Source organism: Girardinichthys multiradiatus, chromosome 14 (assembly GCF_021462225.1).
Source record: "Girardinichthys multiradiatus isolate DD_20200921_A chromosome 14, DD_fGirMul_XY1, whole genome shotgun sequence".
NCBI lineage: Eukaryota > Metazoa > Chordata > Actinopteri > Cyprinodontiformes > Goodeidae > Girardinichthys > Girardinichthys multiradiatus.
Genome location: NC_061807.1, coordinates 18396648 through 18411917, shown reverse-complemented (window position 1 = coordinate 18411917; position 15270 = coordinate 18396648). Strand labels below are relative to the sequence as shown.

Sequence of the window (15270 nt, the reverse complement as noted above, 5' to 3'; positions counted from 1 at the left end):
TTTTTATTTTTACCAGTTGTTACATTTGAGCACATTCTGCATCACAAGTATATGTGTTTTTTGGTAATGTCTACTGCATGAGGCACTCTTCCAGCCATATGTTTTTAAAAAATCACCACAAGATGGCAGAAAGAGGAGTGCAGAGGGACAGCAATGTCAGCAAGGCGTGGATGAACTAACACATGAGCAATTTGAAACATCAGACAATAACAACATTTTATTCTTGGAATAAGTCAACCATGAAAAAAACGGTAAGAAATCACAAAGGGTCAAAATGACCAGAATATGTACAAAATCCGAAACAGCAGCAGCAGTGATTTTCAGACTAAAAATCTGTCCATTAGTTTGGGAACCCTTTGGATTTTAAGACACAGATGAAAAACACATGATGTGCAAAGTCTGACACTGGTTGGTGAAGGGCACTAAATTGCAGCTCCTGAGCTACTAAGGCCTTGTGTGTCTCATCAAACTACCTGCAACTCTTCAAAATAAATGTTAAACATTTATTGGCAGAGTCCTTCATATTTCACCAAACACAGGCTTAATTTATAGCGTTTAGAAATTTAAAAGCCAAAGTTTAATATATTAGAATTTCAGTATGTTACCAGTGACTGCAGTGATGCTGACTCCACTGCTTCTGATGCTCTCAGACACGGAGAAGAGAGTGAATGTGTATCTAGTTCCAGCAGTCAGGGAGGAGACTGTGTGAGTTACTGGTCCTGGTCCATCTGGTGAACTGATGAATGTCTCAGTGCCGTTAAACTGGAGAATAAAGCTGGTGTTGTTGTTGACTTTATTCCACTGCAGAGTGATGCTGGTCTCATTTACTCTTGACTTTGTCAATCCTTCTGCATTAAGAGGAGCTGATATAAAAAAGAAAATATTCAGAAATTATAAAGTTCAGGCAACTGCAGTTGCATTTTCTAGAAGCCAGTTTCATAACTGGAGTTCACAGAAAAACCATGTCCATGTCAAACATTTACTTAGAACAAGAGGTATTCATCACAGCTTCTCCCCACCTACTTTTTAAACACATCTGTCAAATATTTTTACCTTACAAAAGTATTTCATGTCATTTTATGTTTTCATCCATCTGTCTATCCATCCATTCATTGTTCTTATTGAAAGCAAGAACAGGATGTTTTACAATAAGCAACTAAAGACAACTTAGAAATATGAAAAGGGGTAAATGAAAGAGAGAGGTAAATTATTCCAAGCTGAAAGAACTTTAAAATGAAATGCACAAAGCAACATTTCTTTCCTAAATTACTGTTGCAGGAAACAAAAAGATAACTGATCAGTATTTCTCAGGCTATATTCTGAACGAAATGGGATTAAATATTGTTTTCAATACAGAGAAAAATTAAAATAGATACATTTAAAAGTAAATAGCAACCAATGAAGTTTTCTTCTGATATAGAGAGCTAACCAGTTCAAGGAATTGTACATAAGGCAGTGATGAGTCCTAAAGAGACACCACAAAAAAGAGAATCTACAGAGACTATTATATACAGCATTGAGAGGATAATAATATCCTATATTTAAGATTTGGTTTTTCACTGAAAGTGGTAGGTGCATTAAATGATACACTTGATTTAATTGATGGCATGAAAAACAATTGCACAGACTATTTATGCATAAATAGATTAATTGTGACAGGCTTAAATATGAATTTAACTTAATAGGAATGAATAACTATGAATAACTACATGGTATGATTGTGGTTGTCCAGAATATGAAAATGACTTTTATCCAGTATTGGGGGTAAATGCTTCTTTGTTCTCTTTGTGTCTCTGCTCTGTTCTCTCAAACCCCCGGTCGGTTGTGGCAGATGGTCGCTCACACTGAGCCGGTTCTGCTGGAGGTTTCTTCCTGTTAAAAGGGAGTGTTTCCTCTCCACTGTCTCTACATACTCATCCGGGAGGAGGGAATGCTGCAAGTCACTGACTGGATGCAATCTGCTGGGTTTCCTTAGATGGAAAAACTTTTTATCCATTTTGAATAAATAACTAACTCTGACTGCACTGTTCAATGGTTAGGATTAATTGGAATGTATGTAACTGACTGTTGTGAAGTGCCTCGAGACAACATGTGCTGTGAATTGGCGACCTGTCCTGGGTGTACCCTGTCTCCTGCCAATAGACAGCTGGAGATATTCACCAGCTCCCCTGTGACCCAAGAAGCGGTATAGAAAATGAATGAATGAACCTGTTAACTTCAAACTAGATTGGTTTATGGAAAAGACAAGATGACTCCTTTCTGGGCATAGGAAGGCTGTTAAGAGACATTTGTGTTGACGAAATTAGCTTCCTTGATTAAATGATGGGGGACGATATGACTAATGGAGTCTGTAGTATTAATAATAGATCCGCTGTTCAACAAACACAGAGGTGGTTCTTAAGAATCTTGTTTTCAAACAGGGAGGGGATAGTGCTTATGAGTAACAGTCATAAAGGGGTTTTTCATGTTCAGAGGATAAGCTAATCTGACCTAAAATCCCTATATATATATGGGCTGGAGATTGAACCAAGCTGCACAGAACAACAGTGATGAGGATTCGGTTCAATTAGGTTAAAATTAATAAGTAATTAAAATTCAGAGTCAAAGTGAATGGAATGTGTAATGTCACGTGTAATATGTGTTATAAATTAGTTTGTGTGTCTGTTTTAGTGTGTATAAGGCTAGATGGGGTGTCAAAAAAAAGGAAATAATTAAGAATTGAGTAAATGAAGTTAGATTATATATGATATCAGGGTGGATTTATGAATGGTTCCTTTACCTCGGACCCCTCAGAGCTGGAAGTGTTTAGACCGGCCAAATATGAAGAAATTGTTTTTCATTATTTCTGTGTTAACTTCCTTCAACAGGAACCAATGTGACAGAAGGTAGTTTTACATTTACAGTAAGGTTTGCAGTTGTCACAAGTCCAATATATAGCTTATTAAACCCAGTAGAGCTGGCGGGAATGTGTTTTTCTTCTAACTTTCATTGCTTGAATATAAGTGTTAAGAGAATATAACAGTCTGAGAGTCATTCCTTTTAAGAGAAAGTTATTGTAAGTAGAGGTGACGCATAGACATACTGAAACATTTTTTTGAACACCTCCTAGAACAACAAGTGTGCTCTCATTGTTCAGGGGACTTGAAAAAAACATGAGCTTGTGATAATTAACATGAAGCAATTACTCATAAGTCTTTGTGACATTTTGAAGATGGTGATATTGGTCACAGGTTAGGTCTGAAATTTGTATTCACTCATGTGAGACATTTTTTGAAATTCCCATAATTTCTAAAGATAAGTTGTTTTAGTTTGAATTCATGGTTTTTCTTTTAGCAGCTACATACATAAATTAAATGCTGCTATAATCCTACACGGTATACAAGGTATAATACTACACATAGACAGGGATAAAACAGAATGCTTAATATTTTTACAGTTTGTATGATTTAACAAATGATGACAAACAAAGGATAACTAAAAAGGGATGATTGTGCAAAAACTCACTTTGTACTTTAAGGATGCAGTGAAACATCTTACCAGTGAAGGCTATAAGTTGAACTCCACTGCTTCTGACGTTCTCAAACACAGAGAAGAGAGTAAATGTGTATCTAGTTCCAGCAGTGAGAGATGAGACTGTGTGAGTTACTGGTCCATCTCCATCTGGTGAACTGATGAATGTTTCTGTGCCGTTAAACTGGAGAACAAAGCTGGTGTTGTTGTTGACTTTATTCCACTGCAGAGTGATGCTGGTCTCATTTTGCAATGATTGTCTGAAACTGTCTGTGTTTAGAGGAACTGAAAAAGAGAAAAGGGAGATGGGAGATGTCTTAAATAGTTTATAATGATGCATATTAAAATGCTGGAGTTATTTATCTAATTGGAAATCATAATATTGTTTGTATTAAACTTTATGCATTTTGAGAAGCAGAGGCGAAAGAGTCATCAGTCTAACTCTTCTTAGTTGATTAAAATAATTGGAAAAACATTTCTCTAACAGGTTTGTGAGTCATGTAAGCTTCTGGTGCCCCATTAACAAAGCTGCTTTCTTTTTTTATGTTTGTTTGTTTCTTTCATTTGCAGCACAAGTGGCCTTTTTTGCTTATTTTTTCGACAGTCAGTTGACAGGGAAGGGGTAGAGAGAGGGGAGCGTCAAGACTGAAGCCTCTGTGTGTTTGACCCCTGCACCCCCTCCCCACCTACAAAGCTGCTTTCTTTATACATCATTATAATATTTTACAATAGCATATTTTCTTTTTATTGATAAGCATATTTATTCAGTCTGTCAGGATAAAGTAAAAGAGGACATAATATGCACCTATATTCACATAAGCTGAAACAACAGAACAATGTAAACACCAGCATTACTGTTTCTATGCTTTTCAGTCTTAGTTCTACTTTTCTTTTGAAAAACGTTGAATGAGAAGAGACTAACTCTAGCTGATCTGTTAACTGTATGTACTATAACAGGGGATTATCTCCTGGATCACAGTAATGTCCTCTGATGAGTAAATATTGTCCTCTTAATAGTCCCACAGTAAAATACTACATGAATATATTGTTAAGGCCTAAATTAAGTACACAACTGGCATATTGAGGTATATCAAATTATTTTCAATTAACCAAGAAGTTTGTTTCTGATAGAAGATGAAACAGATAACTCCCAAACACATTAAAACAATGTAAAAAAGTTGTTATTGTGATGAAACTATAGTAAATCTTACAGAGACAGAAAATGTACAATGTAAACTCATTGCACAAGCATTAATCTGAGAACTACAGCATGTTTAAAATGCAGTCTATTTAACAAAAATGTTCTTCTAATAATGAAACAGAAAGAGTTGCAATTGTATTTTGTCTAGTCAACCCTTTCCATAGAAATGTGAAAATTATTCATGTTTAATGCAGATTTTGCTTATTTAGAAGGCATACTGCCTAAAGTTGCTGCTGATTTGATCCATGTTACCAAATTACATCCAAGTCTTAAATAGTAAATAAATGCTTCAGCGATATAGTTCAAACAAGGCTGTGAGTCACCACTGACATCTAAAAGTTGTTTGAATATAAAAACAAGGCAAGTAATTAAAATATCTTACCAGTAGCAGCTACAATGCTGACTCCACTACTTCTCAAATTCTCAAGGACAGAGAAGGCAGTGAATGTGTATCTAGTTCCAGCAGTGAGAGATGAGACTGTTGCCCATCCATATCTATATCCATATCCATATCTATATCCTAATCCATATGATGCACTGATGTTTGTCTCTGTGCCGTTAAACTGGAGAATAAAGTGGCTGACATAGTAGTTTACATATAACCGCAGAGTGATGCTGGTCTCATTTTGTTGGTATGTTGATATGTCGATGTATGGATTTGAAGGTACTGAGAAAGAATATTAACAGCAGTGGTTATGATCATTAAGAACAAACAAATACTGGGGTCATTTAATAACTTCTTATGTGACATCAACTTTTTAAAATTAAAGGTAAAGACAATAAACAAATGTGTCCTGCAACAAAATTTACTAAATGTATTATTCACTTGTTAACTTTTAAATTAAAAACATTTCAAAAAGCTTAATATACATACATTGTATTTATTAAAAATACACAGAAATGTTTGTATCCTTAAGAATAAATGTATTATAGCTCCGGTGCTGCAGTGTCTCATTAAATATTTAAACTCTTCCTAAAAACTAATCAGGTGGAAGAATTTAAATTGATAATTTAATTTCTTCTTCATCACATATTTAAATAAACATAGATACATAACCTTAAAAGTGTATATTTTATTTAATGACATATTTATTTATTTGGTATGAAATGTAAGCTTTCTGTGTTTTAAGGAGATTAGAACAGGAATAAAAACTTTTGTAAAATGTTCTGACCATCATGCAAAAATACATGTTTTATATTTGATCCTTCTTCCTTGATATAAAGTTATTAAGGTGGAGTTCTTTATATTTCTCCAAATACAAGTTTAATTGATAAGGTTTAAAAATTTAAAAGCTGAAATTAAATATATTCGACTTTCCATATCTTACCAGTAACAGCTGGGAGCTGAACTCCACTGCTTCTGACGTTCTCAAACACAGAGAAGAGAGTAAATGTGTATCTAGTTCCAGCAGTGAGAGATGAGACTGTATAGTTCACTGGTCCATCTCCATCTGGTGAACTGATGTTTGTCTCTATGTAGTAAAACTGGAGAACAAAGCTGGTGTTGTTTTTGACTTTATTCCACTGCAGAGTGATGCTGGTCTCATTTTGTTTTGATGCCCTGAAGCCTTCAGCATTTTCAGGAGCTATTAAGAACAATAAGATTAGACATTATTCAACATAGAGTCTCAGATTCTAACTATAGAAATTATTCTGTGCTTTCAAATTTTAATATTAATGCATGAAACAGTCGTTTCATTGTGAGAAGTTCAGACATCAAGTCAGAACTCTCCAACAACATCACTAACTGTGAAACATTTCAAAGCTTTAATGAAAGTAAATATCTTACCAGTCACTGCAGCAATGCTGACTCCACTGCTTCTGATGTTCTCAAACACAGAGAAGAGAGTGAATGTGTATCTAGTTCCAGCAGTGAGAGATGGGAGTGTCAGAGTTACTGGTCCATTTCCAGTTGGTGCCGCTACATTCAACTCTGTTCCATTATATTGGAGGATGAAGCTGACATTGTTATTGACTGGATCCCACTGTAGAGTGATACTGGTCTCATCCTGTCTCAATGATCTGAAGCCTTTTGCATTTTGAGGGGCTGAAAGAAATCAAAATGATCTAAGTTTTCTCTTCAATTCATTCAACTCTTAGTGTAAAGTATTTGGTTCCATTAGATTGTAACATGTTTTATCTTAAAATGCGACGTCAGCAGGTTTCCATCCCTACTGGTTGAAGCCACTATTTTCTCTCTTTACTCTTTAAACATCTACTAACAATCTGGTAATAAATTCCCTGATTATAACCAAGGTGCCTCAAAGGAAGGTTAAAGATTTGGGAAGTAAAATAGTTTGCCTCGGTTGTTGAGATATTAATGTGCTGAATATTCTCACCAGTAACAGCTGGGAGCTGAACTCCACTGCTTCTGACGTTCTCAAACACAGAGAAGAGAGTAAATGTGTATCTAGTTCCAGCAATGAGAGATGAGACTGTGTGAGTTACTGGTCCATCTCCATCTGGTGAACTGATGAATGTTTCTGTGCCGTTAAACTGGAGAACAAAGCTGGTGTTGTTGTTGACTTTATTCCACTGCAGAGTGATGCTGGTCTCATTTTGCAATGATTGTCTGAAACTGTCTGTGTTTAGAGGAACTGAAAAAGAGAAAAGGGAGATGGGAGATGTCTTAAATAGTTTATAATGATGCATATTAAAATGCTGGAGTTATTTATCTAATTGGAAATCATAATATTGTTTGTATTAAACTTTATGCATTTTGAGAAGCAGAGGCGAAAGAGTCATCAGTCTAACTCTTCTTAGTTGATTAAAATAATTGGAAAAACATTTCTCTAACAGGTTTGTGAGTCATGTAAGCTTCTGGTGCCCCATTAACAAAGCTGCTTTCTTTTTTATGTTTGTTTGTTTCTTTCATTTGCAGCACAAGTGGCCTTTTTTGCTTATTTTTTCGACAGTCAGTTGACAGGGAAGGGGTAGAGAGAGGGGAGCGTCAAGACTGAAGCCTCTGTGTGTTTGACCCCTGCACCCCCTCCCCACCTACAAAGCTGCTTTCTTTATACATCATTATAATATTTTACAATAGCATATTTTCTTTTTATTGATAAGCATATTTATTCAGTCTGTCAGGATAAAGTAAAAGAGGACATAATATGCACCTATATTCACATAAGCTGAAACAACAGAACAATGTAAACACCAGCATTACTGTTTCTATGCTTTTCAGTCTTAGTTCTACTTTTCTTTTGAAAAACGTTGAATGAGAAGAGACTAACTCTAGCTGATCTGTTAACTGTATGTACTATAACAGGGGATTATCTCCTGGATCACAGTAGTGTCCTCTGATGAGTAAATATTGTCCTCTCAATAGTCCCACAGTAAAATACTACATGAATATATTGTTAAGGCCTAAATTAAGTACACAACTGGCATATTGAGGTATATCAAATTATTTTCAATCAACCAAGAAGTTTGTTTCTGATAGAAGATGAAACAGATAACTCCCAAACACATTAAAACAATGTAAAAAAGTTGTTATTGTGATGAAACTATAGTAAATCTTACAGAGACAGAAAATGTACAATGTAAACTCATTGCACAAGCATTAATCTGAGAACTACAGCATGTTTAAAATGCAGTCTATTTAACAAAAATTTTCTTCTAATAATGAAACAGAAAGAGTTGCAATTGTATTTTGTCTAGTCAACCCTTTCCATAGAAATGTGAAAATTATTCATGTTTAATGCAGATTTTGCTTATTTAGAAGGCATACTGCCTAAAGTTGCTGCTGATTTGATCCATGTTACCAAATTACATCCAAGTCTTAAATAGTAAATAAATGCTTCAGCGATATAGTTCAAACAAGGCTGTGAGTCACCACTGACATCTAAAAGTTGTTTGTATATAAAAACAAGGCAAGTAATTAAAATATCTTACCAGTAGCAGCTACAATGCTGACTCCACTACTTCTCAAATTCTCAAGGACAGAGAAGGCAGTGAATGTGTATCTAGTTCCAGCAGTGAGAGATGAGACTGTTGCCCATCCATATCTATATCCATATCCATATCTATATCCTAATCCATATGATGCACTGATGTTTGTCTCTGTGCCGTTAAACTGGAGAATAAAGTGGCTGACATAGTAGTTTACATATAACCGCAGAGTGATGCTGGTCTCATTTTGTTGGTATGTTGATATGTCGATGTATGGATTTGAAGGTACTGAGAAAGAATATTAACAGCAGTGGTTATGACCATTAAGAACAAACAAATACTGGGGTCATTTAATAACTTCTTATGTGACATCAACTTTTTAAAATTAAAGGTAAAGACAATAAACAAATGTGTCCTGCAACAAAATTTACTAAATGTATTATTCACTTGTTAACTTTTAAATTAAAAACATTTCAAAAAGCTTAATATACATACATTGTATTTATTAAAAATACACAGAAATGTTTGTATCCTTAAGAATAAATGTATTATAGCTCCGGTGCTGCAGTGTCTCATTAAATATTTAAACTCTTCCTGAAAACTAATCAGGTGGAAGAATTTAAATTGATAATTTAATTTCTTCTTCATCACATATTTAAATAAACATAGATACATAACCTTAAAAGTGTATATTTTATTTAATGACATATTTATTTATTTGGTATGAAATGTAAGCTTTCTGTGTTTTAAGGAGATTAGAACAGGATTAAAAACTTTTGTAAAATGTTCTGACCAACATGCAAAAATACATGTTTTATATTTGATCCTTCTTCCTTGATATAAAGTTATTAAGGTGGAGTTCTTTATATTTCTCCAAATACAAGTTTAATTGATAAGGTTTAAAAATTTAAAAGCTGAAATTAAATATATTCGACTTTCCATATCTTACCAGTAACAGCTGGGAGCTGAACTCCACTGCTTCTGACGTTCTCAAACACAGAGAAGAGAGTAAATGTGTATCTAGTTCCAGCAGTGAGAGATGAGACTGTATAATTCACTGGTCCATCTCCATCTGGTGAACTGATGTTTGTCTCTATGTAGTAAAACTGGAGAACAAAGCTGGTGTTGTTTTTGACTTTATTCCACTGCAGAGTGATGCTGGTCTCATTTTGTTTTGATGCCCTGAAGCCTTCAGCATTTTCAGGAGCTATTAAGAACAATAAGATTAGAAATTATTCAACATAGAGTCTCAGATTCTAACTATAGAAATTATTCTGTGCTTTTAAATTTTAATATTAATGCATGAAACAGTCGTTTCATTGTGAGAAGTTCAGATTTCAAGTCAGAACTTTCCAACAACATCACTAAATGTGAAACATTTCAAAGCTTTAATGAAAGTAAATATTCTTACCAGTAACTGCAGCAATGCTGACTCCACTGCTTCTGATGTTCTCAAACACAGAGAAGAGAGTGAATGTGTATCTAGTTCCAGCAGTGAGAGATGAGACTGTGTGAGTTACTGGTCCATCTCCATCTGGTGAACTGATGAATGTCTCTGTGCCGTTAAACTGGAGAACAAAGCTGGTGTTGTTGTTGACTTTATTCCACTGCAGAGTGATGCTGGTCTCATCTTGTGATGATGCTCTAAAGAGTGGAAGTTCTAAAACAAATAGATACAACATGTGTTGCAAAAATTAAACAATTATTTTTACCAAACCTAGAACGAATGTTCGGCCTTATGTGTAGACATTAACATTTATGAAAACTTAGGGAAGAGGTAATATATATATATATATATATATATATATATATATATATATATATATATTCACATTACATTACATTTACAATTTTATTGATTATAAAAGGAAAGCTAGTTATTCTTAATACTTTTTAAGTTATTGAAGTGGAACAGTACCTGCACAATATGCCAGCATGCATGTAGATGGCTGTTGAAGTTTGTAGACGTAGTATCCATAACAAAGTTTGATCTGGATGGTGTGTGAGGGAAAAAGGCAACAGGAACCCGACCAGGCATTACACACAGTCCGAGTTACAATTTCATTAAATTGCACGGGATGAGTCCCGTTTATCCACAAAGGAGCATGGGTTCCACATCTACGTTCTGCTACACATTTCTCTGGAATCTGAGCGCTGCTTTGCCCCAAATAAAAGCGATACCAGCCATTCCAGGTAATAGACTTGTCGCACTGTAAGAAATTTTGGTCTGTGTAATCTGTTGAACGCCATGTATCATTCAGTATAGTGTAGTTGGCACAGGGGTTGAGACATTGAACAGCTCCATTGGTGGTGATGCACTCTGTGCCGGAGGGACAACACTGACAGCCAGCACAAGAGGGAGCTTCAAATATAACATGTGGGAAAAAAACAGAAGACAAACATAATACATTTAAAGTCACCAAATACTTTTGTTTTTATTTTTACCAGTTGTTACATTTGAGCACATTCTGCATCACACGTATATGTGTTTTTTGGTAATGTCTACTGCATGAGGCACTCTTCCAGCCATATGTTTTTAAAAAATCACCACAAGATGGCAGAAAGAGGAGTGCAGAGGGACAGCAATGTCAGCAAGGCGTGGATGAACTAACACATGAGCAATTTGAAACATCAGACAATAACAACATTTTATTCTTGGAATAAGTCAACCATGAAAAAAACGGTAAGAAATCACAAAGGGTCAAAATGACCAGAATATGTACAAAATCCGAAACAGCAGCAGCAGTGATTTTCAGACTAAAAATCTGTCCATTAGTTTGGGAACCCTTTGGATTTTAAGACACAGATGAAAAACACATGATGTGCAAAGTCTGACACTGGTTGGTGAAGGGCACTAAATTGCAGCTCCTGAGCTACTAAGGCCTTGTGTGTCTCATCAAACTGCCTGCAACTCTTCAAAATAAATGTTAAACATTTATTGGCAGAGTCCTTTATATTTCACCAAACACAGGTTTAATTTATAGCGTTTAGAAATTTAAAAGCCAAAGTTTAATATATTAGAATTTCAGTATGTTACCAGTGACTGCAGTGATGCTGACTCCACTGCTTCTGATGCTCTCAGACACGGAGAAGAGAGTGAATGTGTATCTAGTTCCAGCAGTCAGGGAGGAGACTGTGTGAGTTACTGGTCCTGGTCCATCTGGTGAACTGATGAATGTCTCAGTGCCGTTAAACTGGAGAATAAAGCTGGTGTTGTTGTTGACTTTATTCCACTGCAGAGTGATGCTGGTCTCATTTACTCTTGACTTTGTCAATCCTTCTGCATTAAGAGGAGCTGATATAAAAAAGAAAATATTCAGAAATTATAAAGTTCAGGCAACTGCAGTTGCATTTTGTAGAAGCCAGTTTCATAACTGGAGTTCACAGAAAAACCATGTCCATGTCAAACATTTACTTAGAACAAGAGGTATTCATCACAGCTTCTCCCCACCTACTTTTTAAACACATCTGTCAAATATTTTTACCTTACAAAAGTATTTCATGTCATTTTATGTTTTCATCCATCTGTCTATCCATCCATTCATTGTTCTTATTGAAAGCAAGAACAGGATGTTTTACAATAAGCAACTAAAGACAACTTAGAAATATGAAAAGGGGTAAATGAAAGAGAGAGGTAAATTATTCTAAGCTGAAAGAACTTTAAAATGAAATGCACAAAGCAACATTTCTTTCCTAAATTACTGTTGCAGGAAACAAAAAGATAACTGATCAGTATTTCTCAGGCTATATTCTGAACGAAATGGGATTAAATATTGTTTTCAATACAGAGAAAAATTAAAATAGATACATTTAAAAGTAAATAGCAACCAATGAAGTTTTCTTCTGATATAGAGAGCTAACCAGTTCAAGGAATTGTACATAAGGCAGTGATGAGTCCTAAAGAGACACCACAAAAAAGAGAATCTACAGAGACTATTATATACAGCATTGAGAGGATAATAATATCCTATATTTAAGATTTGGTTTTTCACTGAAAGTGGTAGGTGCATTAAATGATACACTTGATTTAATTGATGGCATGAAAAACAATTGCACAGACTATTTATGCATAAATAGATTAATTGTGACAGGCTTAAATATGAATTTAACTTAACAGGAATGAATAACTATGAATAACTACATGGTATGATTGTGGTTGTCCAGAATATGAAAATGACTTTTATCCAGTATTGGGGGTAAATGCTTCTTTGTTCTCTTTGTGTCTCTGCTCTGTTCTCTCAAACCCCCGGTCGGTTGTGGCAGATGGTCGCTCACACTGAGCCGGTTCTGCTGGAGGTTTCTTCCTGTTAAAAGGGAGTGTTTCCTCTCCACTGTCTCTACATACTCATCCGGGAGGAGGGAATGCTGCAAGTCACTGACTGGATGCAATCTGCTGGGTTTCCTTAGATGGAAAAACTTTTTATCCATTTTGAATAAATAACTAACTCTGACTGCACTGTTCAATGGTTAGGATTAATTGGAATGTATGTAACTGACTGTTGTGAAGTGCCTCGAGACAACATGTGCTGTGAATTGGCGACCTGTCCTGGGTGTACCCTGTCTCCTGCCAATAGACAGCTGGAGATATTCACCAGCTCCCCTGTGACCCAAAAAGCGGTATAGAAAATGAATGAATGAACCTGTTAACTTCAAACTAGATTGGTTTATGGAAAAGACAAGATGACTCCTTTCTGGGCATAGGAAGGCTGTTAAGAGACATTTGTGTTGACGAAATTAGCTTCCTTGATTAAATGATGGGGGACGATATGACTAATGGAGTCTGTAGTATTAATAATAGATCCGCTGTTCAACAAACACAGAGGTGGTTCTTAAGAATCTTGTTTTCAAACAGGGAGGGGATAGTGCTTATGAGTAACAGTCATAAAGGGGTTTTTCATGTTCAGAGGATAAGCTAATCTGACCTAAAATCCCTATATATATATGGGCTGGAGATTGAACCAAGCTGCACAGAACAACAGTGATGAGGATTCGGTTCAATTAGGTTAAAATTAATAAGTAATTAAAATTCAGAGTCAAAGTGAATGGAATGTGTAATGTCACGTGTAATATGTGTTATAAATTAGTTTGTGTGTCTGTTTTAGTGTGTATAAGGCTAGATGGGGTGTCAAAAAAAAGGAAATAATTAAGAATTGAGTAAATGAAGTTAGATTATATATGATATCAGGGTGGATTTATGAATGGTTCCTTTACCTCGGACCCCTCAGAGCTGGGAGTGTTTAGAGCGGCCAAATATGAAGAAATTGTTTTTCATTATTTCTGTGTTAACTTCCTTCAACAGGAACCAATGTGACAGAAGGTAGTTTTACATTTACAGTAAGGTTTGCAGTTGTCACATGTCCAATATATAGCTTATTAAACCCAGTAGAGCTGGCGGGAATGTGTTTTTCTTCTAACTTTCATTGCTTGAATATAAGTGTTAAGAGAATATAACAGTCTGAGAGTCATTCCTTTTAAGAGAAAGTTATTGTAAGTAGAGGTGACGCATAGACATACTGAAAAATTTTTTTGAACACCTCCTAGAACAACAAGTGTGCTCTCATTGTTCAGGGGACTTGAAAAAAACATGAGCTTGTGATAATTAACATGAAGCAATTACTCATAAGTCTTTGTGACATTTTGAAGATGGTGATATTGGTCACAAGTTAGGTCTGAAATTTGTATTCACTCATGTGAGACATTTTTTGAAATTCCCATAATTTCTAAAGATAAGTTGTTTTAGTTTGAATTCATGGTTTTTCTTTTAGCAGCTACATACATAAATTAAATGCTGCTATAATCCTACACGGTATACAAGGTATAATACTACACATAGACAGGGATAAAACAGAATGCTTAATATTTTTACAGTTTGTATGATTTAACAAATGATGACAAACAAAGGATAACTAAAAAGGGATGATTGTGCAAAAACTCACTTTGTACTTTAAGGATGCAGTGAAACATCTTACCAGTGAAGGCTATAAGTTGAACTCCACTGCTTCTGACGTTCTCAAACACAGAGAAGAGAGTAAATGTGTATCTAGTTCCAGCAGTGAGAGATGAGACTGTGTGAGTTACTGGTCCATCTCCATCTGGTGAACTGATGAATGTTTCTGTGCCGTTAAACTGGAGAACAAAGCTGGTGTTGTTGTTGACTTTATTCCACTGCAGAGTGATGCTGGTCTCATTTTGTGATGATGCTCTAAAGAGTGGAAGTTCTAAAACAAATAGATACAACATGTGTTGCAAAAATTAAACAGTTATTTTTACCAAACATAGAACGAATGTTCGGCCTTATGTGTAGACATTAACATTCATGAAAACTTAGGGAACAGGTAATAAATAAATAAATATATATATATATATATATATATATATATATATATATATATATATATTCACATTACATTACATTTACAATTATAATGATTATAAAAGGAAAGCAAGTTATTCTTAATACTTTTTAAGTTATTGAAGTAGAACAGTACCTGCACAATATGCCAGCCAGCATGCAGATGGCATTTGAAGTTTGTAGACGTAGTATCCATAACAAAGTTTGATCTGGATGGTGTGTGAGGGAAAACGGCAGCAGGAACCCGACCAGGCATTACACACAGTGCGAGTTACAATTTCATTAAATTGCACGGGATGAGTCCCGTTTATCCACA

The 15270-nt window shown here is 35.2% G+C and overlaps 2 protein-coding genes across 2 annotated transcripts in view; both read right to left on the bottom strand.

The window, feature by feature from the left end:
- LOC124880306 (tenascin-like) overlaps positions 1-35 on the bottom strand; it is a 16009-nt gene extending 15974 nt beyond the window's left edge. The window contains exon 1 of the mRNA XM_047385352.1: positions 24-35. Coding sequence (XP_047241308.1) covers positions 24-35 — 12 coding nt within the window. The remainder of the gene's footprint in view (positions 1-23) is intronic.
- On the bottom strand, positions 6-15270 carry LOC124880461 (tenascin-like). Its single transcript, XM_047385583.1, has 13 exons — positions 15091-15270; positions 14572-14820; positions 11640-11897; positions 10521-10964; positions 10014-10262; positions 9552-9809; positions 8606-8890; positions 7051-7308; positions 6501-6758; positions 6040-6297; positions 5094-5378; positions 3538-3795; positions 6-863 (listed from the first exon to the last, which is right to left on the bottom strand). Exons 1-13 carry the CDS (start codon positions 15122-15124, stop codon positions 586-588), a joined length of 3372 nt encoding a protein of 1123 aa, XP_047241539.1. The 5' UTR covers positions 15125-15270; the 3' UTR covers positions 6-585.

What these genes read in the sequence shown, in the direction of transcription:
- LOC124880461 (XM_047385583.1), bottom strand. Translation starts at nt 15,124, where the DNA reads ATGCCATCTGCATGCTGGCTGGCATATTGTGCAG. An exon ending in CATGCTGGCATATTGTGCAG is followed by an intron (nt 10,263 to 10,520) that starts GTACTGTTCCAC and finishes TATTTGTTTTAG; the next exon opens with AACTTCCACTCTTTAGAGCA. An exon ending in TCAGCTCCCAGCTGTTACTG is followed by an intron (nt 6,759 to 7,050) that starts GTGAGAATATTC and finishes GATTTCTTTCAG; the next exon opens with CCCCTCAAAATGCAAAAGGC.